The sequence below is a fragment of the Solanum pennellii genome, chromosome 7 (assembly GCF_001406875.1).
Source record: "Solanum pennellii chromosome 7, SPENNV200".
Taxonomy (NCBI): domain Eukaryota; kingdom Viridiplantae; phylum Streptophyta; class Magnoliopsida; order Solanales; family Solanaceae; genus Solanum; species Solanum pennellii.
In genome coordinates this window covers 78,319,163-78,345,527 of record NC_028643.1, presented here as the reverse complement: position 1 = coordinate 78,345,527, position 26,365 = coordinate 78,319,163, and the positions used below count along the sequence as shown (strand labels likewise).

Genomic DNA, 26,365 nt, shown 5'->3' with positions numbered 1-26,365 from the left:
TGTTTTACTGGACCTACTCCATTATTCATGACCAAGCGCGTTGAGATCATATAATACTATCAATAATATAAAAGAAAAATAGTGTAACACATAAAAAGTAAATATTTACTTGTATTCAATATTTACATCAAACAGAAAATAATTCAAGATTAAAACATGATGAATTCAATCTTTATGTTCTATCTACTGAATCTGTTATACTTATATAATTATGAATTTATAACTTAGTATTTTTCTGCGTTAAAAGTACTAGCTTAATTGAACCTCTTTAGTTTATATTACGTAACACCAAACATAAAATTATCAAATTTATTATGGTTAAATTGATACAAATGGTGGAATAAGTTATTTCAAACATGACAATCAAATAATATAGAAATTTTCATCCGATCGCTATCTCCTTATCCAATCACTATTATTTTTAATCCCTCACATCAAACGACCCTTAAACATGCTTTTTAACTTGGTCTTATTTCATATTTATGCCATTCAACTTTGAGTGTATATAAATAGACAACTAAACTCGTATAAAATTACACAAAGTAGATACACACGTCCTACATGACAATTTGCATCCTACATGATTTTCTACGTGTATTATACCATGTAGAACTCATATGTCTACTTGTTCAACTTTATACATGTTTGTTTGAATACTTATTTCTGCCCATTCAAAGTTAAATGACGCCTTTATTTACATATTATTTTTGGTAAAAACACATTTCCACAAAAAGTCAAACTATGTGGGGGCACAAGTGTACATTTTGAGTCCTCAAGGGTCTAAGTGACTCAACAAAATCCATCGGAATCTTCAAAAATAATCAAAAAGGGCCCATGATCCACTTGATACATTGATCAAAGCGTATGAGCGACTACACGATAAAATATCCCATGTGAAAGATCAAAGCTTTTTATGAAGGTTTTCCCAGCTACCACCATCAAAACTTCATAGAATGTGAACTCTGCAACTCTTTCTTGCCATTTTTTACAATTTCCCAGGATCCAAAATCTTGTCTTTTTCACTCATATTCACCATAGCTTTGTGTATTCTTGGTATATATGCTAAAGTTACTAAAGAAGAATCTTTCTTGTCTTATATTTGACCAGCATCACCAGTTTCTCTGTTATTGCCCACAAAGGAGTTTGATTTTGGACCCAAGTTTCGTTTTGGCTAACTTATAGGCTTGTTGATGCCTATTGACTATTTCACTTGTTGGGTTGTTGTATTTTTGCTTCAGCAAAAACCCCTTTAAGTCTAACTCTTGAAATTTTTGACTTTGATGTGTAATTTATCTCAGATCTTTGTAGAGGAGTGTTGGTTTAGAGTTTTTTCAGATACCCATTGTTTGTTTGAGTTCCCAGAAGCTAAATTTATGGTGGGGTTTCAGAGTAGATTATCAAGATTGTGTCTTTTGTAAATTGATTGACCTTTAGGGTAGTAGTTGAGGTGATTTAAGGTTGTGTCTTCGGGGGTTTAGTTTAGGTATGGGGCATAGTGCTTGAAGTTTACAGATTAGGGTTTATGTGAGGCTGGATATGGTGCTTTAGAGGTGAAAAGATCTTATTTTGGGTAGTTTTCTGAAGATGGGTAGTAGCAATGACCATTGTTTTGTGGAATGGAAGGAACAATTTGTTTCTAAGGAGAGGGGACATCGTGTGGTACATTATTTCTTGAAGGATATTTCAGGGGAATCTATTCTTGCTGTTGTGGGAACTGAGAGGAGTGTTAGGCATATGTTTTATGTCGTCTCCGAAGAGTTCTTGAAAGCTTATGCAGGTGAGGACTCTGTCTATGCTGGCTTCAGATGGAGGTCAAGGAGAGAAGTGGTGAATTGGCTCACATCTATGCTATCAAAACAACACTTACAAAGTGATTTTTCAAGTAAGCACTTGCTATCGACTGTCGTATTTTAGTAACTGTTGTTTTTTGTTATTATCTGTTGTTTCTTGTACTTCCCTTGCTTTTTGGAACCGTTTTCCTTGAGTCGAGGGTGTTTTGGAAACAACCTTTCTACCTCTAAGATAGCTGTTAGATCTGGTTATACTCTATCCTCCATAGACCTCACTTTGTGGGACTACTCGGGATATGTTCTTTCCATGGAGTAGGGAATAGCTCGTCTCATGTAAGACAAGTAAATGCACCTCAGGTACTGCTGAGGAACTGAGGGGCCTTCTCGAACATAGGATAGGTTATTGAGAAATAGAGCTATCCTATTGTTATGGGAAATCAATGCTCCGGGCCAAGTTATACTATCAAATTCCATTTAGATTAACTAAGTACTCATGCCAATTAGCTTTTCATATCCCATGTCATGAGGTCTATTTGATTTCCCTGAAGTTGGCCTTTAATCTTTAATGTGATGTAGCTACTTTGCAAGTTTTTACAAGTATGTACTATCAAATTCCAATTAGATTAATGAAGTACTTATGCTAATTAGCTTTATATATGCTATGTCATGAGGTCTATTTTGGTTTCCCCGAAGTTGGCCTTCTTAATCTTAGGTGATGGGTTTACTGCACAACTTTGTCTAAGTAATGTATTATAAAAGACGGTTCACCTTCTGGATTCAGGAAATTAGGACAGTGGAAATGTTTTCTTTAGCACAAGAACTAAAAGACGACCGAAAAGTATTTCACGGATTCATTTGTTTCGACTTTCGCTATGACATTCTCATCATGTAAGTTCCATTAGAATAGAACAAATGAAGTTCTTGTGTATTTGCTGTTATGCAGCATAGTACTTGGAAATGGCCTTTTTGATGAACTTTTTCTGTCCTTACCTACTGCCTGGGTTTGGCCTCTACTGCAGGGGCATCAGTCTTTGAGCTTTATACAACTGTTAATTTTTCTTTTCAGATTCCCAGCAATGTTGGTTTTACTCTAGTTCATCTTCCCATGTAGTCTAAACAATAATAGAGTGTCTGCTGGAGATGCTTTACATGTGATATCTGTAACTTCTAAATTACTGAACTTTTAGAGTATATATTTGCAAGCAAAACTGTCTAGAATAGCTGTGAAGGAAAAAACAAAAGCTTGACGTGTGCTCCATGTAATGGCAGAATCACCGAAAGATGACCCTATGTCTCCATTATTCAGTGTCCAATCAACAGATATGACAAGTAACAAGGTGCGAGTTCTCACACCTCTAACATGTCATTTCCTTGCTTTTTGACATGTCTGACTGATCTTTTATGACAGGGTTCCATAACAAGAAACTTGAGAGTTCATTCTTCCGACATAGTTTGGTCAGGTGAACCATGGATATGTAGTAAACAGCTCAAACACTACCCAACATTTTCCCGGAATGGGATTACAATTGCTGTAAGTTTACTGGACTGACAATTAGATGAATGTCTAACAATGAAGTTTTTACTTGACATGCTTAAGATGTTCCACTTGAAATTTCTTAGATGCTGAACAAACTTATTCCAGGAACATACTTGATAAGAAGGCTAATATATAATATATTTTTGGAGTCACCCATCATTGTGGAACAGGAAATTGGTCTCCTTATATAGTTTTGAGCAATGCTCACCCTCAAAGCTAGATTTGGGGTTGTATTTGGCTCAATGTTCTTTTTCTTTACAACAGAGACAAACCTAATTAAGTGTTGGTTTAGTTGATGTTGGGTCCCCATGTTATATCTTTCATCCACTCTCCAGATGTTCCGTTTTGGGCATGCGAGGTGTTAGAGTCTGACATCAGTTGTGGGATGGCAAATTAATTGCCTTCTGATTTGTTCCCTCTAATTTTAATGATGACAAATTGTCAACTAGTCCTGTTAGCTTTGTCAAAAAAATAAAATTGCAAACTGTGTCCAAATGTATGGATGGCATTACACATTGATTATCATTTAGCTCTTATTTACGCAAGTGGCATTATCAAATATTAGTGACACTCTTTGTGTTTGTGCTCAAAATGTTTTCTTGACTGCCATAAATTAAAGCATGGATTCATCTGTGCTGTTCCTCCCTTTTCCCAATCATGCCTATTGGCTTACATAGGTTGCCATCTAAGCTCTTGAAAGTTTAAACAAGTAAAATGTATCGAATGAACCTTTTCAAGTTTATGCTATTTTGGAAGTTCCTCCTTGACCCCTTTAGAAAGATGACCTGACTTCTTTAATGCTGCACCTCTATTTGTTAGTTTACAGCTGTTAAGTCTGTTTCCTTTTCTGTGTTCCAGGTATATGCATTCGTCTTTGTCATGGCTGAAAAGGAAAATCAGTACCTTGCATATCTTGAAGATATGTATGAGGACCGGAAGGGCCAGAAAAAAGTCAAAGTGAGATGGTTTCACTTTAATAGGGAAGTGAGAGGGGTTGTCTCTTTAAGAAATCCTCATCCTAGAGAGGTTTTCATCACTCCTTATGCACAGGTCATTAGTGCAGAGTGTATTGATGGTCCGGCCATTGTCTTAACTCGGGAACATTATGAGAAATGTGTAGCTGTTTTCCCAAATGACTTGCTAACAAGAGTACATTTTTGCTTCAGACAATTTAAGGGCAACAGAGTAAAACCTTTTGAATTAGGTAAATTGCGCGGTTACCTTGATCAATCGATTTTCTCATGTTTCAGTCCAGATTTCTTTGAAGACGAAGAATTTAGTGCCAAGGATGATGTAAAAGTTGGAGCTAAAAGGCCAAGAAAGAGGTATAAGGAGCATCAGATGACAGCATATGAAGAGTCTTACAAGAAGTTCAAAAATGGTTTTTTAAGCAGGAAATTTAACTCCAATAAGCATGTTGGAAGTGAGCTCTGGTATGCTCCTAAGTTAGTGGTTAATGAGAAGATAGAATGTCTGAGCCAAGATAGTGGGATCCGTGGCTGCTGGTTCAGATGCACTATTGTGGAAATATCCCGGAGACAGATGAAGATAAAGTATGATGATATTAAGGATGAAGATGGATGTGGAAACCTTGAGGTATGCACGAGCACTTTTTCAGAATACTTCATTACATGTTAAAAACTTCAACTCAGAGAGAAATATGATTTTTTCATTCTGGACCAAGGTGAACTAGAAATTTTGTTAATATTGTTACGTTTTGAAAACTAACATCATTTTTACACATTCATCAATTTTTTAGGAATGGATCCCTACATTTAGACTAGCCAAGCCTGATAAACTTGGAATGAGAAACTCTAACCGTCCAACAATCAGGCCTTCCCGCTCTTGTGACCTGGAAGATCTTGCCTTTGATGTGGGAGCACCTATTGATGCCTGGTGGAGTGATGGTTGGTGGGAAGGAATAATTGTTGACGCAGACAAATCAGAAAAGGAAACCTATAGAGTTTATGTTCCTGGTGAGTTTTGTTTTTCAATATTGTTGCTAGTGCTAAGCAAACATTTTCCTTTGTTTTCTTCATAAACTGTTTCTCCTCTTTTGTTATCAGGTGAGAGGATGTTCTTGAATATAGATAGGAAGAATCTAAGAATCTCAAGGGATTGGGTGGGAGATCGATGGGTAGATATCGAGACAAACAGAGACATTCTTTCAATGATATCTTTGATCCAAGAAACCAAGATTTCTGTATCATCAAGTATTACTTCAGAGCGCCAGCGTGCTAGTACTATGGATCATAAAATTCACGCGAGTAGTGTGGATGAAGAAGCTGCTCGTGGTTCTACAGAAGCAAGATTAGTTGATCACCATTCAAAACATTCAATCAGTGTCAATAATGAAAAGCAAGAAGATGACATTACAGAAAAACGACTAACTGATAACTCCTCTAGAGATATAGACTTGATTAAGGATGAGAAGCATGCAACTGAAAACAAATCCGATGAGAATGATTGTAATAACAGCAGCAGCAGTGGCAGCGACAAGCATGACTTAGACTGCCAACTTAGCGATGATAATGATTCTTACAACACGGATATTGACAAGGACAGCAATGTGGAAAAATCATCAGAACCTGAGATTGATGGGGGGAAATGCGAAACAGAAGTAATGGATATGGTGGCGTGATGTATTACCACCGAAACAGATTCCAGTTTGTTGCTAGGTACTGATGCTGTTCAACTGTACATAGAGATGGAAATCGAATGAGGTTTGCTCGTAGTGTTAGGAATCGAGTGTCTTAGGTGTACAGGTTATCATAGTTCCCACTACTTCATTAGAATCTGGAGATGCTCTAGCAATTATAAACTCTCTAATTACTAGGATCTTCTACAATATCTGTAACGTTCCTCTATCGAGTCAAATTGTTTTGCAAGTGTGTTGCACACTGTAATAGACAGATACATACTATGAACCTTGCATGTTGTAAATGCAGTATTTTATGGTGAAATCATTGTGACACAATATGGCTTTAGGCCCACCGATCTTATTGAGCCGCTCCTATGTCTATTTCAAAATTGAGGGCTCATAAGCCAATTTAGTTCTGTTTTTGAATGAATTTGCATAATAGCACACAGAAAATTGTAGTGTGAAAGTTCAGAGTCTGAGCCATTGTTGTCCTCCTATGAATTTTACATCCAAAAAAGGTTCTGCTTCAGATTCATTGAGAGTCTTGGACCATGTCACTCTACCTGCTCTATTTGCTCCACTGCCCCTGCACTGATATTCTCCAAACACTGTATGCCTGCAAACACAGGAAAAAGTCGTTTTTCAAAGACTGATCGATCTCAAGAAGATCATTGCTTACTCGTAGTATTTGGTGGTCACTTGTCAATATCCACCAAAAGGGGTTGTGTTATCCATGATACTCGAAATTCACTAAATACCTATTTGTCATTATCAGACATCTGATATCTCTATTCTGAATTAGAAGTTTCGAGTCTTACTGGCGCCTAGATGGTTGATTCCAGTCAGTCCAACCTTTTGGATCAATAATAGGATCAAAATCACATTTGGAATATATAATCCTTGAATATTCTCCCCATGCTCTGCCCAAAAAGACTCTGCCACTTCCTTTGATTTTACAATTAACAAAAGAGAAACCAGTATCTTGATCTTCTGTATCTCTGTGTTGTGCTGCAATTGCTCCATACCCTTTGGCTATTGAATGTAGAGTACAATTCTGTTAACAATTTACAAAAGAAAAAACAAAGTCAAAAGTTTAGAAGAATGGAAGTAGAGAAAATGACAACGTGTCGATAACGCGTGTCAGAGTAATACATATTTGACAGAGGCACAACAACATTATTGGTGAGTCCGAGCAAACATTAGTAGATAGGTAGGCAGTAAGTACCTTATAAAGTGACCTAGCATTTCCACAAATGAAATCAACAGATCCTTGAATATAACATTGGTAAAAATAATGTGATCCAGCATCATCTAAAAGTGTATCTTGTGATCCCAATATTCTAACTCTATACAAAACTGATCTATCACCATTTAATCTCAATGCCACTCCTTGCATTCCAACACCTTTAGGATCTGGAATTATTGTGTTCTGAAAAAAAAATAATCACAAAACGAGTCGATTCATGACAAAAACAACAAAAAAAACGATACTGTTATAGAAAAGTTTGACTTATAAAATGTACGTACGTACCTCGATAGTAATGCCAGTGGCACAAAAGTAATCAGATTCAACAGTGAGTGTGGCAGTTCTAGAAGTGCCTAAAATAGAACCATATTGGTCAGAATCAGAGGCTTTGTCATGACCAGAAATAATGGTTCTAGCTGTTTGATTTTGATCACCAACTAATGATATGAATGGCTTTGATGCTGGTATATGTACTTTTTCTCTACAAAATAAAATATACGTAAGTGACGGGATCAAAATTTTCACTAAAACGTTTAGAAAGTATAAAAGGTAAATACACGAAAAAAGTTAAAGCACGTTTAACATTTACTATATATACATAACTTAATACTCAGATACTAAACTGACAACATTCAGACATCACACGTAAAATAAGATTTCAACACAATACATCATGGGCTGACTTGAAAAAAGGAGTACTATGTTCATTGAAGTTATGTACTGTCATTCTAAGACGGAGTTATGATTTAAAATTTATTAATAAATTCGAACCGCGATCTTTTCAAAAAGCTAGTGGAGTAGTTTCTAAATTAATAATACATATATATATATCATGATTTTTGAAAAACAAAAAGTTAGGTTTATATTAAATTTATTGTGTTAGACTAAATCCGTAAGCTATACTCTTAGTTCTTGATGTAAATAATCTTTACATTATCAAAATTTACCTAAAGTATATTTACACGTAGTTTTCTTTAAAATATTAAATTCATAATTTTTTTAAAAATATATATTTTCACTTTATCAGTGCACAAAAGTAATTTTATGAGGGGGTTGGTGGGTTAACCCACTACCATTTTATTAACTGTCAACTATTTTCTAGTATATACCCACGTCCTCAAGCTTAAATTAACTTCACACCAACTTCAAAAAATGCATAAAAAATATTTTAAAAAATGCATGTATGAATCAATACATGAGCTTTTAATATTTATAATCAAGACAAGAAAGTAAAGGAAAGTGAATTTAAGTTATCTGAAAAAAAAAGCTATAAAAAAACTCGATTCAAAGCTATTAAATTTTACTAAACCCCTAGATTAGTCCTCATGATCAGCATATGAACTAATCTATGTTGTTCAGACTCAAAAAATATATATTCATATTCGAGTCGAGTTCTTCAAACTATACATTAACTTTATAGAATCAACAATATTCTCGAGGAGTCTGAATTAAAAAAAAAAATTAACCAGAGTAAGTAGTTGATAAAAAGTCTACTAAAATGCAAATTCTTCAAATATACAATTTTGGAGAATTTAACACAGATATTTTCAAAGAATCCAAACAACACGAGTAATCATAGTAAAAAGTTGATAAAAAAGTATACTATATATATAATTAAAAAAATAAAATTACCTGTAGGTTCCAGGATGAATGTAAATAATAACTCTTTGTAAATTATTTGAAGGAACTTTATCAACTGCACCTTGAACACTAATTGAATCTCCTTTACCATTTTGATCAACAACTATAACTCTTTTTAACGAAGATGAAGATGAAGAACGCGATCGTATAAATTCATTTTTATTTAAATTTACCTTCATATCATCCCATGTTATAATGTAACAAGAATATTGATCACCACAAATCAAGAAAAAAATCACAAACAAAGTGCTAAAATCACTTAAATTCATCATAAACCCCCCCAAAAAAATATGAAGAGTTAAGTTATGGGCAAAAGGCAAGTAAGAAGTGAAGGCAATTAATATAAGAGCCTATGGTTTTTATACAACATAGTAGAAATATATTTATGAAATTATGAACGTTGGAATTTGCATGTTACATAATTTCAAGAACCTCTAAAGTTTTTATTATTAGTAATAATAATAATAATAAAGAAATAAAATGGAGAATGAAATGTGTAAAGATTGAGGGGTAGTTTTTGTTAAGAAGTAGTTGTGAAATTTCAAGAGGTGTGTTTTTTTTCTCGAAAAGTTGCATATTAACCGCTATTGTTATTTTATTTTATTTTAATTAAAAAAAAACATAGGCTAAAATCAGCATCTTTTTCTCTTGCTTTTTAATTCAACGTGTTTTAACTATAATTGGAAAAAGAAAAGAGTATGGGGTGTTACGGGTGGAAATAATTAGTGACATTTCGTATTTATATCAAATCAATAAATATATGTTTTTTCGTGTTTATATTTATAAACGTATACTTTCATCACATAAGTAGATATAAAAATAATAACGTAATAATATACTTCGTGAAATCTGGAAGAATAGAGTATAAGTAGATTATTTTCTTACAGAGATTGATTTTGAAGGTCATTCGACTTGAGTACAATATACTAAAATAAATCTGAAAAATAAAAAAATGATAACTTTATAACTTGAATGGTTAATTGGTAAAATTAATTACTTCGTTAAATTATTTGATTATGATAAATTAATATAATTTGGTGTAAACGAAATAAAATATTTGTGAGGTAAAGCGTGACGTTTCACGACCGGCGCCTCTTTTCGTTTCACTTATTTTGAAACTAAATTTATAGAGAAAAAAAAGTACGTCTATTCATCTTTTAACACCACAGTGCGAAAATCGTTTGTTAATCATAGATTTCGAGTTTTTTTTAATAAAATGTCTCCGAAGGGGCTAATTATAAATATCAAGTTAACATATTATAATCAAAGGCGAAGTTAAAAGTTTGATTATGTGTTTGATGAATTCAGTATATTTATATCAAGACATTTATTGAATATATATAATTTTAGATTTAGAACTCAATTATAATTAATTTTTGTCGTTTTTCTTAAATTTAGAATATATAATAATGAAATTTTGGCTTTCCTTCTAACTATAATATGTGAATTTTATTATTTCACAAGTTCTTTTACGTTTGCTAAATTTATAACTTAATAAGGATAAATAAATATTTCGAGAGTCCAAAATCTATAGGAACACATTTTAAACAAATATTTGATTTCAAGTAGGTCAACTAATATTGAAATACCTATTGGAAATTAGCCAAATGCCATAAATAATTAATTTATTTTAACTTATCAATAAATTGTTACTATTACATATAAATTATATATAATTTTAATACAATATTAAAGGTTTTTTTTATTGTGACCTATGATAACTAAGTAACGCCTCAACTTATGCGTGAAATCACAGTGACATATTTATACTATACTAAGTTCCTATTATCCCTGAACTTATTTTAGAAGTAACTTTCTGCCCCTTTTCAACCTACGTGGCACTAGCTTGAAAGAAAAAGTCAAGCAGCGCTAGGCCCACAAGATTGTGCTACGTAGGACGAAAAGGGATAGAAAATTACTTATAAAATAAGTTCAGGGATAATATTAACCTAGTATAGTTAGATTGAGGGAATACTTGTGCATTATCCCAATTATATTTAATAATTGCATTGACGTAAAATATTTTATGCATCAAATATTATTTTTTGTCCCCAACCCCAAGTGCTTATTAAATACTTTGTTCCCCAAGATTATACCCGTGGATAAGAGATAGCTCCTCAAATTTAACGGTTAGCTATATAGCTATTTATCATAAATATTTTGAGATGAAATCATGTGATGGTGTTAGGTTTTTTTATTTTATTTATTTTATTTAGTCAGTTTTCGGAGAAAATCTTATTCGAGTGTCATATCAAACGAATCCGACAGTACATAATTTTTAATGTGAACTCCAAATATCAAATGAAAATAGAAAAAAAAATATAGGCAGTTAAAACATAAGTAAAATTTCAATACTTTTTCACATCCAATACTAAAAAATTCATTCATACTATCAATTTTGATATATTCATTCATACTATTAATATTCTAGAACACACTTATATATAAATAAATATGAATAAAAGAAAGGCTATGACACAAATGTTTGATAAAACTTAAAGGGAAATGGACTCTTATATCCTACCAATAAAATATAAAAATGAAGCAAATTTAGCCTAATTTTTTTTTCTGCATTTTGTCAAAAAGTAATAAAACATAATTAACCTAAATTCTTAGCCATTCATCTCCACCAATGAAGTCTCTTTTCATGAAGGGTTGAGCTTGGTGTTGAGTGAAATCATTAGACCATTGCACTCGACCTGCTCTATTTGCTCCAATTCCCTTGCAACTATATTCTCCAAAAAATGCATGCCTAAAAAAAAGACATTTCGAGATAACTTTAGATATACGAATCTAAAGCTGAGTCTAAAGAAACTCAGTCACATATTTCTTAACTTTAGTCATATGTTACTTCAGACATTTTCTTGACTTGCACATCTATCCACCTCAAAACAACTTTAGATATACGTGTTTGAAGCTGAATCGGAAAAGGTATGAAATTCATATACATATGTATTAACTTTAATCATATGTAACTTCATACCTAATTCCCAATGTTGTATATCTCAAATTGTTCTGAAGTAGGTGGTATTATAACATAAATAGAGTCATTGTACAATTATATATCTTTGCTAATCAACAAGAGTCCTTATAGTACTTGTTGTCTTTAACGACTTAAACTCTGTATGATTATTTATTATATATTCAAGGCTCACGAGAAAAACATAACAACAGGTACTGTAAGGACTCTTGTTGATTAGCAAGTATATATAATTGTACAATGACTCCATTTATGTTCTAATAAATTAAAAAGTAAGTAGAAATAAAATAACGGTATCGAAAAAAATAATAATCTTACTCTTGTCTAGATGGTACGTCCCAATCAGACCATCCTTGTGGATGAATAATTGCATCAAAATAGCATTTTGAGTAAATAATCCTTGAATATTCTCCCCAAGCTCTGCCTAAAAATACACTTCCACTTCCAGTAACTTTACAATTAACAAATGAGAATCCAGTATCATCATAAGGTGATTCTCTTTCATGTGCTGCAATTGCTCCTGATATTCCCACATTATCTGGAGCTATTGAATGTAGTTCACAACTCTGTTTGAGAAAAATTAAACGAGTGATCAGGCTTGTTCAAATGATAGAGTAAGTCAATCGAGTTTTAAGCATGTGGGGGTGAGAGCTCTTATAAAGTCTATAACAATTGGTATCAGAATAGGTCAATCAACGAGATAGCCTGGACACATACTACTAGAAATAAAATAAAAAATTATATCGCGCATCATTGATAAGAAGTTGAATGAGTGTTCTCTCAAACTATAGACTATAACAATTTGTACCAGAGTAGGTCAATCAACAAGGTGCCCTGGACCCACATTACTAGAAATAAAGGTTTTTTCCGATTGCGAACCACGGCAGGAAACATAAACAGATTCTCTCACTGAATAATGAGAAACTTTCTAATATCTCTGAATGAAAACATTACTTCCTTTTTTATCCTAGCCAATTCGATCAAAATATCTCTAAGAAGAGCTACGTAACATTTTTCAACAGGAATATAGTGTTTTTTTAGTAGTGATCATTTTTTTCTATTTATACAAAGTCTTGACAGACAGAGTAACCTAACCTTTTACTAATACTATTGATGACAAATAACAAGTACTGATAGCATATTCGAATATCAACAAAGCTGACATGAACACTATCGATATTTTTTTTAAAAAAAAAAGAAGATAAAATAGACAAAGAACCTGAAAAAGTGATCTAGCATTGCCACAAATGAAATCAACAGTTCCTTGAATGTAACACTTGAAAAAATAATGTGATCCTTTATCATCATAAAGTGTGTCTTGTGATCCCAAAATTCTAACTTTGTATAACATTGCTTTATCACCAGCTAATCTCAATGCCACACCTTGCTTATCATTTTCTTGACGCATTGCAGCCACAGTATTCTAACAAAATAAAAAACACGTTACGTGAGTTTAACTGAATAATCTATTTAATTATAAGATCACATTCATTCTGTATCGAATTTCGAGTATACCTCAAAGGTTATGCCAGTTGCACAAAAATAATCAGATTCCACAGTAACTGTGGCTGTAGCAATAGTGCCTATTTCATTGCCATATTGATCTTTATCACATGCCTTAGAATTCCCAGTAATTATTGTTCTTCTAGGATGATTTTCATCACCAATTAATGAAATAAATGGCTTTGAAGATGGAATAAACACTTTTTCTCTGCATAACAAAATTAAAAAATATAAATAAATTATGTTGTCAAATTGATACGCCAAACGATAAACAGAAGGGTAATTTTAATGTTGCTCTTATAATTATTATCTTGATTTTCGATACTGAACATGTAAAAAATTAGATAACAAGATATTTTTATTATACTTGATAAATAAAAATAAATATAAAAAATAATAGTTAAAAAATAAGATTTCACCTTAAGAAATAGATCTAGAATATAAATTTTATAATTTTCATTATTAAATCTATTACGTGTTTGTAATTATAGATCCAAAATTAAAAAGAAATTAAATACTTAATACTAGTAGATATAGTCTATATAGATAGATATGTATCTATTACATACCAATATAAATATTTGCTTTAAATATGTGACAAAAAGAGGACATATATTAATTTCAAATGTATCAAACATGAACTTATTTTTTTTTAAAAAACACTTAATTAAAAAAAAAAGTAACACCAATCATGACTATTCCTATGTGTGATTCCACACTAACAAAGGAGTAGAAGTAAAAAAAACATACTATTTTGAATCTAAAATATCGTAATTTTTTATACTATCGATACATATCATATAGACAGATAAATACCTATAAACTCCGGGAAGAACAAGAATTTTGATTCGTTGAGAATTAAAATCGGGGACCATGTCGATTGCACCTTGTACAGTAACGGAGTCTCCGTTACCCCTCGAATCGACTACGATAATTCCATGAGACTTACGTAAATTTCCATTACTTATATCAATATTATGAAAATTTATCTTAAAATCGTTCCACGTAACGTAACGTCGAGCCTCCAATTTACTAGCACAAAAAATGAACAAAAACATCAAACTCCAAACGTTGATAAAAAAATTGAACTTCATATTGAGAAGAAAAAAAGATAGTAATTTTTTGTTTTGGAGTTTAATTTAGATGGAGATAATGAAGTATAGTTAATGAATTTATTTATAGGTGAAATGGAAATTTGATTTGAAGAATTCTAATGGTAGAAGAAGATTAAATTATGTGATTATGTGAATATGATTTTTTAGAGATAATTATACTTAATATTCTTATAATGTGTGTAAGTTTCTGATTTACTCCTTGTATATTAAACTTAAAAGTATTTTTATTTATTTTATATTATCGAAATACTACACTTACACAAAGTCATTGAAAAATAGTCAATTTTTTGTGGATTTCATACTTAAAAACTCTGATTTTAAGTTATTATTACTGTTGTGTTTTTGTGTTAAAAAAATTACTCCCTCTGTCAAATATATCAAAATGCCCTTTAATCTTGTGATCTTAAGATTGTCACGTGAAAAGTTAAAGTTAAAGTGTTATCAAAAAGGAAAAGGGGTCATTCTTTTTTTTAAACACACTAAAAAAATAGAGACATTCTTTTTTAAATGAGGGAGTATAATATTTTATTGTGTTTTCGATTACCAATTTATTTAAGTTTTTGTAATGTATGACAGATTCACTTGGTTATTAAAATCAAAATTCATAACATTATCACGATGTTTTCGCATTAAAGATAACTATGTTTCGATAAATTATTATTATCGACTTATTTAAGTTCTCATAACGTATCGCAAATTCTATCGTTCTCAACTCTTTCAAAGTATAAGAATTCTATTTATCATTAACAATAACATTGGCGTTTATTTAGGTGCTTTTTTTTTCTTTAGTAAAATATTGGCGCCCTTTTTTAACTTATAATGTATTGCCCAAATTTATAATTGAAGCTATTAAATCGCAGTAAACTCAATTTTCTAAAATATTTAACAGAATTAAATAACATTAATATTGAGGTTGACTAATTATGTAAAGTAATTTATAAATGTCCCAATTCAATTATTCTCATTTAATTGTATATCATACTTTATAACTAATAATTGACATTTTTAGAAAAAAGAAAGAAGAATTGAAACAATAGCTTGATGGGCTCATAAAATGGGCTTCTTAAGTGGATAAAAATTCCAGCCCAACTTAAACCAAAATACACAAATATGAGGCCCAATTTAATCAATTCTAAATTATTATGGACATTAAATCTCATTGATTTAGGAACTAATTAATTAGATATACACTAGTTTGCTATATTATAAGTCTTATCAAATTTTAGTACGCCCATATATCCAAAAACACGTATATTGAAATACATGAGGTCAAAATTAGGTGTAATCTATTCTAGATACAAGTGGATTCGCATGTACCGGATAAATGTGAATATTACAAATCATACTAAATTTTGGTACATCCAGATACATGTATCTCAGGATAATGGTGTCAGAAATAGGTGTAATATGTCTAAATATATTGTATCCAAGTAGATTCGCATGAATCTAGGATACATAGACAAATTTCATTAGTCTCTCTCTCTATTTCACTGATTATGATATGCATATTAGCGTATCTAACTTGAAATCAAATATGAAATTATTAAATATGGTGAGATAAAATATAATTATTTCAAATTACAGATATGATAGAAATATTTATATACCAAATATTTTCTCTTAATTTTATACTTTGTGTCCTAATATTTATATACCAAATATTTTCTCTTAAAGAACTTATGTCTTGGTATAAGTTTAAAATCTAGTGGCTATTAAAGATCAACTCACTCAAACAATGCAATTAAATGAATTATTAATGTGGGGGTATTTGATCATAAATAATTTGGCTTTCTGTTACTACAATTATTTAAAATACCGATGAAATGTTTGAAAAATATTATTCAAATGAAATAATAATTTTTAATAACTTCAAAAACTCTTTTCTAGCATCAATTACATATTACCTAAATGTTTATTCAAAACAGTGAGAATCCACTCCTTTATTTTTGACCATATATTTCAAATTCGAATTCTGATTTTGAAGTCGCTTCATTAGAATACATTTAATTTTAATATAAAATTTTAATTCGCGTATAACAGATATTAATATCAAAAAATTATAAATATAAAATTATCTTTCTTACTTTTAATATAAAAAATTTAAAATAAATATCAAATTTCGAACGAGAAATCGAAGAAAATTTAATTCTTATAGGATGCGGCGACCTCTAAAGAAGTTGAAAAGGCAAATGCTTTTTAACTCCAATGGTTCAAAATTTAGATTCATGAAGCACTTCCAACCATACATATATTTATTATAATTTTTTAAACCAAAGTTTTCACGATCATAAAAATAATTGACCCCACCAATAATATGCCCATCTTTTTTTGACTAATATCTTATATTATATGCTATGTGTTCTGTTTGTGATGCCAAATTCGAATATCAATTTTATCCACTTAGTCCTCTTCTCGAAAAAAAGGGTCGATGTATACTTTACAATATAAATTCACTAAAATTTAGTAATTTTAGTTTAAATTTAAAGATTTTCTTTATTCACTTGTTTTTTGGAGTTACGAATGAACACATCACAAATTTAATAGCATTGGGTCAAACTTAAAAGATTTTTATAATTTTTCTTAAGATGCTACACTTTTCGTCTTTCAATACATTTCATCTTCACACAATTTTATATGATATCATACATTTTACTCACCCTCATCTCTGATATATTTGGCTAAATTACTTATAAAAACTTTTAAAATATTATTTATTGTTAACTCAAAAAAATAAATAAGAAATTCACTTATTGACACGTATATTAACGTTATTTTTTTTTTCATATGGTGTTTGAAGCCCAGATTGCAGTCTGACTAAATTTAAATCGCACATATTATTTCCGACGAAATTTTCTCCATACTCATAATTACCAATTAAGAATAAAACAATCTCACCACGTTACACTATCGGTTTGAGTAGTTCTTTTCATCTCATAAATGGCAGACAATTCATTTTAAATTTGTCTTGTCAACTATATTATATATTGCCACTTGACCACTATAGTTACTAAGAAATTATACTATTAAGTGAACGGCACATATTAATTGTAAATTATAATATATAAAATCCAAACCTTCAACTTCCAATTCACTTCCCTACTAATAGGAAAAAATTTAATGAAAATTCATAGGAGTTGTATTAATTATTACACAAGACTTTGAAAAAATGTGGATTGAATAATATGATTGGAATGAGTCAAATTATGTTGAAATATACGTAAAATTAAAATGTCACACAAATTAGATCGGAATAATATCTGTAAACAAAATATAATTTTTCGTTTTATTTTTTATACTTTCTTCCTTTTAGTTGGTCTAATAAAAAGAATGACACTCTTTTATACTTAAACTTTTTATTTTACCTTTTATGAGATATTTTATAATTATTCAAGCATTCATTTTTAAGTATAAATTTTGATTATTTTTTTAAATTTCATATTTAATCAAATTACTTTGTGCCTATAGAATATAACCCCTCAGACTTTGCTAATACTAAATAAATTTACTTATATTATATTTTTAAAAAAATAATTTTAAAAATTAATTTATAAAATTATACCGAATACGTTATTAAATCGTAAATAATTATAATTTGTGGAAGAAGTCTTTGATAAGGTAGGGCCTAGTATAGTGGCGGTCTCATGACTCATGAAGAAGAAATCTTCCAGAATAAATAATTAAATAAACATGTCATCGCAAACGTCACATTATATTTCTTTTTAATGAATGTGATTGGTAATTTTTTATAAGAAAAAAATAATTGTTGTTTAATTAGTTATTGATAGTTTAGCCTAATAAATAAATGTTAATTTGCTTTTGATCAAGTTGGACTAGATTTCTTACTTACCTAAGCAATGAGCTTTCCTTCTTTCTTAGTCTAAAACGACGTTGAGGATAGTTTTATTTGATATAAGTATGTAATATAGTTTACGATATTATTTTAAAATAATATATATATTTATTTTTTAACATTTTTCACATGTATAATTAAATTTGATATACATATTTTAAAAGGGTTCTTTAAATATATCTGTCGTATTGAGTCATTTGATTAGGGTGTCCTTAGGTTCTCGAGGGGGCGGGTACATGAGTTTGAGATTGAGTTTGTATTATTACATCATTTTCATTTTTAACCATCAATTAAAAAGAAAATGTAGGTATATTCAAATACTGAAATAATTCGTCCACATAAGCAAATTCATAATTTATATTTAGACATTAGAATATCGTATAAAAATATAAGACGATAAAGACATCAGTATTTAACATTTTTTATTAATGCGTTGTACAATTATTACTTGCTAGGAGTTAAACTTTCTTAATTTGTTTAGGAAAAAAAAATTATTTACTTTTCCACAAATAAATAAAAGTTACCAAGTTCAGCTCCCCAACTTTGGTCCCAATTATTATTATGATGATAAATTGGAGGTTTGCGTGTACGTTTTTTCAAACGACATGTTTGTTATGTACTCATACGAGTTTTGTCGGTATAAATAATTTTTATATTATCGTATATGTAGTCGAATTTAATTAAACATAATAAATTTAATTTAAATTTTATTTATATTTAAAAATTAATTAACTTTATATCGTTCGACTTTAAAAAATTAAAATCTTGAATTAATAAACTTCGAGTCCTAATTTTACTTCTGGCTGTCAGATTATTTTTACATATTCAATAAAAAGTATTAGCATATTTTATTTACTAGCAGTATATGATCTTAAGCACAAATGCGAGTTTAGTTTTTTATTTTGTTGTTGATAAGAAAATACTTATAATTGCACATAAGAGATAAATTCAATTATAAAAGTATTAAGAAGATTTATGACGTGTGACTCTTGTTTAAAAAATCATTTGCTCAATCAATTCGTTGGTAAATATAACTTTAAAAATTATAAATCATTTTCTCAAACAGTTGGTTTTTAAACCTAACTTCAAAAATCATAAATCATTTTATCAATCAATTCGTTTGTAAACCTAAACTTCAAAAATTTATAAATCATTTTTCAAATCAATTCGTTTGTAAACCTAACTTAAAAAATTATAAAGTTTGTATTTAACGAGTAGTGTAATTTTGACATCAAAAGTGAATTTTTCTCGAAGTATTGACCAAACTAAGTCGTTATATAAACCAATTCACTAAAATAATATGTTTTTTAAAAATTTACAAAACTAGTATAAATGTATTTTACAGTAACGTTTTAAGGTATATTTTATTTTTTAAAAGTTGCCGACGTTAGATTGATATGCATTACTCATAGTAATGTTTTACTCCTAAAACGTTGCTGTGCTCCTAAAACATTACTCAAGAAAACGTTTTAGGAGTAAAACATTACTCACAGTAACGTATATCAACCTGATAGTGTTAGTTTTTAAAAAATGAAATATACCCTAAAACGTTACTGTGAAATACGTTTATACTAGTTTGTAAAATTTTGAAAAATGTATTATTTTGATAAATTGTTTTATGTAATGGCTTAATTTAGTAAAAAGTTCCCACCAATAGCCTTTTAATTTATTAATATTACAAATTATAAAAATAATGAAAAAGTCACCAACTATACTAAGATTCAATTAATATTACTTGAATCAATCAAATACTTATCCTTTACTAAAGATTCCTCAAAGACTTTTTGGTCATCCAAATATTATTTAATTTATATGATTACACAAACTACAATAATCGTTTATTTCCTATGTAGATTCCTAGAAATAGTCAAATTACCTTTGTGTTAAAGTTAATTAGTTAAATGAAAATAAGGATCTGTCAGTATTATCTCAAAATTAAAATTAAAATATATTTATTATCTGAACAATTTCTTCTATTATCTGAACATTACTTAATTTAAAAATACAAATATAAATTTTCATTTTATATTGTGGCTGTGTTTCTAAGGCGTAGAAAAAATGTCCCCACATGGCATTTTCAAAGAATATCCACCTTTTTTGTCAAAAAGTTGCCAAATAAATCATTTTTATTCCTAAATCTTATACTTTTTCACATTATAATGTGTAACATGATTTAATTAAAATTAAACATTTTATTACTATTTCCATTTTAATTCTTTTGTCATACTTTAAAGCAAAAAAAATATTTTATAACTTAGTTAAAGAAATACATCAAAATATTTTAATCTTATAATCTTAAATATATTATGTGAAAAATTCATATAAATTTTTTATATAGAAACATGATGAAATATTTAAAGTCAAATTCTTTAAAACCCTTCATTAAATTCATTTCGTGTTTTAACTATATTAGACAAATTGAATCATAAAAATATTAACAAAATTAAAATACCATTTCTCTAAAATAAGAGAATAATTCAAATTTTATTATTATCAATGGAAGTCTTTTTGAGTCCCCATTATAATGAAGATTTTTCTTTTTTAAAAAAATAAAATTAAATATAAAACTACAAAACATTGAATATATCAAAATAAATCACTCATCAATATGGATTATAGTAGAATTATTAGAATTCCTTCTTATTAATCAAATGTATATTGTTCAAATTTGAATATTGAGTACTCTTTTTTTAAAAGAGTCATACCATATATAAAGTTAAATTTATATTAATTAGATTTTAATATGATTATCGAACACGCGGATAAAGTAAAAATTAATAGTTCACTCAAATGAATGGTGTTGGGCCACAAACGTAGGCAACAAAATCCACAATTTTCTCTTCTCTATATATACTTGTCTTTCTTCCTCAACGCCTCATATTCTCTTCTTCCATTTCTATGTACTCGAGTTTTCTCGGATCATCATTCCCTCTAATACCACTTTCTTCTCCTAACAATTCCTTCAAGTTTTCATCTTTAACAATGGCCGCTTGTATTCACGCTTCAAGAACAAAAAATCCACCAAAAAACCCACTTTCTCGTGACCCAGACAAGCCACAAATCGATAACCATGTCTACAATTACGTCAAATACTGCCGACCCACTTTCCCTGACCTTGTTTCCTGCAAACCCTTTTCAGAAAAAAGCTCGAAAATCGAGGAATTGGGAGATGAGTTATGGCTGAAAATGAAAGAGGAAGCTAGGTCAGATATTGACCAAGAACCAATTTTGTCTAGTTATTACGTTTCTTCAATTCTAGCTCATGAATCCATGGAGAGAGCTTTAGCTAATCATCTTTCTATGAAATTGGGTAATCCTAATCTTCCTAGTACTACTTTGTTTGATTTATTTATTGGGGTGTTAACAGAAGAAACAGATATAATTAAATCTGTTAAAGCTGATTTAAGAGCTGTTAAGGAAAGGGACCCTGCTTGTATTAGTTACGTACACTGTTTCTTGAATTTTAAAGGGTTTTTAGCTTGTCAAGCTCATAGAATTGCGCATAAGTTATGGTCTAAAGGGAGGCAAATTCTTGCTCTGTTGATACAAAACAGAGTATCTGAAGTTTTTGCTGTTGATATTCATCCTGGTGCTAAAATTGGTAAAGGGATTTTACTTGATCATGCTACTGGTGTTGTTGTTGGTGAAACTGCTGTAATTGGGAACAATGTTTCGATTTTGCATAATGTGACATTAGGTGGCACTGGTAAAGCATGTGGGGATAGACATCCTAAGATTGGTGATGGTGTTTTGATTGGTGCTGGAACTTGTGTTCTTGGAAATGTTAGAATTGGAGATGGGGCTAAGATTGGGGCAGGGTCTGTTGTGTTGAAGGAAGTTCCGGCGAGGACAACCGCTGTTGGGAATCCGGCGAGATTGCTAGGAGGGAAGGAGAATCCAAAGAGACTTGATAAGATACCTAGCTTCACTATGGATCATACTTCACATATATCAGAGTGGTCTGATTATGTAATATAAAATTGCACAACTTTGAGTTTTGTTTACTATTGTTTTAACTTCATATTTGATTAGTTAAAAGCTACGTTGCTCGGACTCTCTTAAAATGCTGTTAGGACACGGACCGAGCATTTTTGAAGAATTTAAGCAACGTAGGTGAAAAGGTCCTCGCGGAATTTTAGTTTTAGGGAGAATCCAAGTTCTCTTAAATGCAGAGATGTTGTAACATATACCTTTAATGGTAACTGGTTTAAGATTTAAGAGATTACTGTACTAGTTTACTTGATATAGCAAATAGTTCAGTGTTGGATGAATTATCATCATGTTGGTATATGTCTCATAGGAGTTATTGCTTAAGTTCAAATGTGGACAGGTTTTGTGAGTTCAATTGAACCTATTGCTTTCGACTCGAACTATGTGTACATATTATAAAATAATTGAAATGTATACATGTAACTTATTGTTACTTGGCAGTTGGCATCTATCTTTCTTTACTCTTTCCAGTGTTATAGTTGCAGAAATATGTATTTAACTTCTTCGCGCGTTATTTTGTCGTTTTCCTGAACTATTTGTACTACTGCTGGAAATCCAATGAAAGGCTTATTGCAATATTTGTTGTCTTGAACTGCTTGATACATCACACTAGTGCTTGGCTGCTTGCACCACCTGTGGCAGATTGAACAATAGGGTTCACAGGTTCTGCAGAACTAAAATGTATCGCTCACCGCTGATAAAATGTTCTGAAAGAGAGATAACAGCCATAAAGATCCAGTCTTGGATGCTGCAAAACATAGAACAGTATTTTTCTAGCTGTTACTTTCAATGAAAGAGCAGCATTGAAAAAGTTAAAACACCACTAGAACCAGAACGGACAAGTTTAAATTCTGGATTCGTCTATGAATGACATACGTATGACAGCTTTGATATTTTTACGCATCAATGGAACGTCAAGATTGCCTTCTTTCTGAATTCTTAGAAGAACATCAACTGCATTTGCTCTGTTTTGGTGTAGGCTTTTACTCTCTATGCGCATTAATAACATCTTCAAGTATCGCATCAATTCGTTTATGAACTTTCTCAACCTTAGCTCTCATGTCACTGGTTTTTCTCAGTGATTTGATTGAAGGGTAACTTTAAGCAGCGAAATTCCTGGTTTTACACATATTTACTCTGGGCATAACTCTAAGTAGGCGTTTGGATATGAATGTGATCTGAACCCAAATGCTTACTTAGAGTTAGTGAGTTTAGAATGAACGTGATCTTATCACACCTGTATATATTTTTAATGTTTATTTTTGTTTGCATATGTATATATAGTTCGAGTGGATAAGAATGAGTTCAGTTGAACATACACGCAAAATGCGCGTGTATGTAATAAATTGGAAAGAAACAAATAAAAACTTGTACCTTATCATTTCTACAGATTTTTTGGCATCTTGATAAGGCATTCTTAAATCAGAAACAATGATATTTTGGACCAAGAAATGTATACATCTCAACATTTTATTCAGAAAAAGCATCAGGTTAGATTTCTTGATTTTTTTAACATTTTACCGTTTACATTAATTAATCTGGTTAATCCATCTCAGATTAAAAAGAACAAGTTGTTATTTAGGAGAGTGACATTTAACCATACTGATAATTATTGGACATCTTCTCTTAATGATTTAGTGAATTGAACTCCAAGTTTTTGGTTATTACTTCACACTAATGCAATCAAGAACTAATTTGTGCATTTATATATATGGAATATATAATAAAGATGTAAACAACTTAACATTAACAATAACAATGATAATGAAGATTAGTTTCTTCTTAGCATTTTCAATTTACATTTGTCTATGCAGGGGAAAAGATAGTGATAATCTCTATGATGTTTGTCCTACCGATACAACGCGTAAGAACGTCTTCATAAACGGCTATCCATGCAAGAATCCAGCACAAATTACTGCTTCTGATTTCAAAAGCTCTGGTTTGAGCAAGGAAGGTGACACGGATAACTTTCAACGTTCATCGACAACATTAGTCACTGCTGCAGAATTTGCAGGACTCAACACTCTCGGGTTATCTGTTGCCAGGACTGACCTGGATGTAGATGGCGTGGTAATGTTGAATCATGTCAATTATCTCGTCTAAATGTTTAAACTCCATGTGCCCCTCGTGCCTGCTACTGTACCATATTGTTTGAATTGTGTGATTATCTAAACGTGTAAGCGGTTAGAAAGAGCACACTTTGTTCTTTTAGTTACTTACTGATATTGTGTCTATGCGCCCCTCTTACCTGCTCTGATACCATATTGTTGAATTGTGTGAATCATTTCATTAGAACTTACGTTCTTTTGGCTGCTTATTATACTATGTTTCCGCAGATAATGCCACATGCTCATCCACGAGCTTCCGAGATGATGTTTGTTGGCAAAGGAGTGGTGATTGCTGGATTTATCGACACGAAAAGCCAAGTGTTCCAAAAGACTCTTAAACAAGGTGATGTGTTTATTGTCCCCAGAGGACTTCTACATTATAACTTGAATTCGGGGTTTGAATTAGCCACTGTGTACTCAGTGCTGAGCAGCCAGAATCCTGGTATGTTGAGTATATCAGATGCAATGTTTGCACCAGTTGTTTCGGAACCCATGAGAGACCTGATGAAGAAGTTGTTTTCGCGTTCAAACTTGGGAACAAACCAGATTAAAAATGTGACATCGTTTCGTTATTAAACTTCATAACTTTGAGCGTTTTCGTTTCTAATATAACTTGTGCCAAATATTTATGACATTCATCGCGAAATGTATATGTATATCAGTACTGTATATGACTACTGAATATTAACTTCTCTTTTAACTTTCAATTGTTTCATTAGTTTATGATCTTTTCATTTGTCTTAATACTGGATTTACTTTGACACCACGTGACCAATCATTAACAGAGGCAGATTCAAAATTTGAGGATCGCGGAGACATCATTATTTTAATATAAACGATTATTATATATTTTGTTGTTATTGTTGTTTTCTTCTCCATTTTCGTTTTCAATATGACTTCTTCACTACTGTATTTTCTATCCATATTTGATGTGCTTTAACTGGGTCAGAGGTTTGTCGGAAATAACTTTTCTATTTTCACAAGATAGGATAACGTTGTATACACACATGATATCACTCTATCCAGACTTCATTTATGAGATGCACTTACTCGGTATGTTGTTGATCGGTAATAACCATACGATTAATAATTATATAAGCTAGTATCATAACTAATTTCAATAAAGATCATAACCAAACAGACCTCTAATCAACAATCATATAGTATACATCTTGGTAAAAAGCATATCTTATATATTTATAATGTTTAGATCAACTTATATAAATATATAGTTATAATGTTTAGATCAATTTATATATTTATAGTGCGACTATGAAGTTCATTTAGGTATGTACTTGTCATCTACTATTTTTGTCTTTATTTTTGAAAAAAAAAATTATTCAAATTTTGAAGTTTATAATATGTATTCTCATGAAAAGTGAAAACAATAAAATATACACATACTTTGAGTTTACCACAGAACATATTAATGAATGCACATAATATTGTTAATTATATATTGGACAGAACCAGAGAAATAAGTGCCAATTTATTGGGATTATGATTTCTGGTTATTATTATTAATTAAAATTAAAACTAGCTAATTAAAGATATCACTTCCCAATATCCCATCGAAATTAATTTCTCATTTCCCCAAAAAAAATTTAATTTTTTTTGGTATAATTCTCATTCCCCCAATAAATTAAATAATCTTTTGATATTGGTGATAAATGTTGAAAAGTAGAAATGACATTTTAATTGAGAAAAAGAGAAAATCATTCTACTATACACACATTTTTTATCTGTCTATTTTAATTGAGTTTTCATATTTTCTATTTATATATTACAATTATATATATTCAAATTTCGATGACTTAACAATAAATCATCATATCACGTCTAGTTATCTTGTTAAGATTTTTTTTTATCAAATTATAATATTGTGATCTCAAATCTTTATCAAATTATAATATTGTGATCTCAAATCGAGCTCAACTAGACATTTTGTCTTTTTTTTTTGCCAT

The 26,365-nt window shown here is 30.4% G+C and overlaps 5 protein-coding genes across 6 annotated transcripts; 3 read left to right on the top strand and 2 right to left on the bottom strand.

Moving 5' to 3' along the window:
• The first annotated feature begins 919 nt into the window (after nt 1-919).
• Nucleotides 920-6,324, top strand: LOC107025989. Its single transcript, XM_015226806.2, has 6 exons — nt 920-1,882; nt 3,060-3,127; nt 3,199-3,321; nt 4,186-4,923; nt 5,087-5,303; nt 5,394-6,324. The coding sequence occupies exons 1-6, from the start codon at nt 1,585-1,587 to the stop codon at nt 5,966-5,968; spliced, it is 2,019 nt and encodes a 672-aa protein (XP_015082292.1). The 5' UTR covers nt 920-1,584; the 3' UTR covers nt 5,969-6,324.
• On the bottom strand, nt 6,264-9,264 carry LOC107025990 (pectinesterase QRT1). Its single transcript, XM_015226808.2, has 5 exons — nt 8,847-9,264; nt 7,500-7,695; nt 7,194-7,397; nt 6,787-7,022; nt 6,264-6,584 (listed from the first exon to the last, which is right to left on the bottom strand). Exons 1-5 carry the CDS (start codon nt 9,125-9,127, stop codon nt 6,437-6,439), a joined length of 1,065 nt encoding a protein of 354 aa, XP_015082294.1. The 5' UTR covers nt 9,128-9,264; the 3' UTR covers nt 6,264-6,436.
• A 1,974-nt stretch (nt 9,265-11,238) lies between these two features.
• On the bottom strand, nt 11,239-14,580 carry LOC107025694 (pectinesterase QRT1-like). Its single transcript, XM_015226459.1, has 5 exons — nt 14,155-14,580; nt 13,351-13,546; nt 13,055-13,258; nt 12,154-12,401; nt 11,239-11,607 (listed from the first exon to the last, which is right to left on the bottom strand). The coding sequence occupies exons 1-5, from the start codon at nt 14,430-14,432 to the stop codon at nt 11,460-11,462; spliced, it is 1,074 nt and encodes a 357-aa protein (XP_015081945.1). The 5' UTR covers nt 14,433-14,580; the 3' UTR covers nt 11,239-11,459.
• A 6,591-nt stretch (nt 14,581-21,171) lies between these two features.
• LOC107026506 (serine acetyltransferase 1, chloroplastic-like) lies at nt 21,172-22,733 on the top strand. The gene has a single exon (XM_015227490.2). It carries the CDS (start codon nt 21,202-21,204, stop codon nt 22,279-22,281), a length of 1,080 nt encoding a protein of 359 aa, XP_015082976.1. The 5' UTR covers nt 21,172-21,201; the 3' UTR covers nt 22,282-22,733.
• A 137-nt stretch (nt 22,734-22,870) lies between these two features.
• On the top strand, nt 22,871-25,108 carry LOC107025508 (germin-like protein subfamily 3 member 4). Of its 2 annotated transcripts, XM_015226296.2 has the most exons (3): nt 22,871-23,783; nt 24,108-24,363; nt 24,630-25,108. In XM_015226296.2, exons 1-3 carry the CDS (start codon nt 23,725-23,727, stop codon nt 24,975-24,977), a joined length of 663 nt encoding a protein of 220 aa, XP_015081782.1. In that variant the 5' UTR covers nt 22,871-23,724; the 3' UTR covers nt 24,978-25,108. The 2 variants fall into 2 exon arrangements, with proteins under 2 accessions (XP_015081782.1, XP_027774414.1); XM_027918613.1 differs by lacking the exon at nt 22,871-23,783 and having other exon boundaries at nt 23,790-24,363.
• The last annotated feature ends 1,257 nt before the right edge of the window (nt 25,109-26,365 follow it).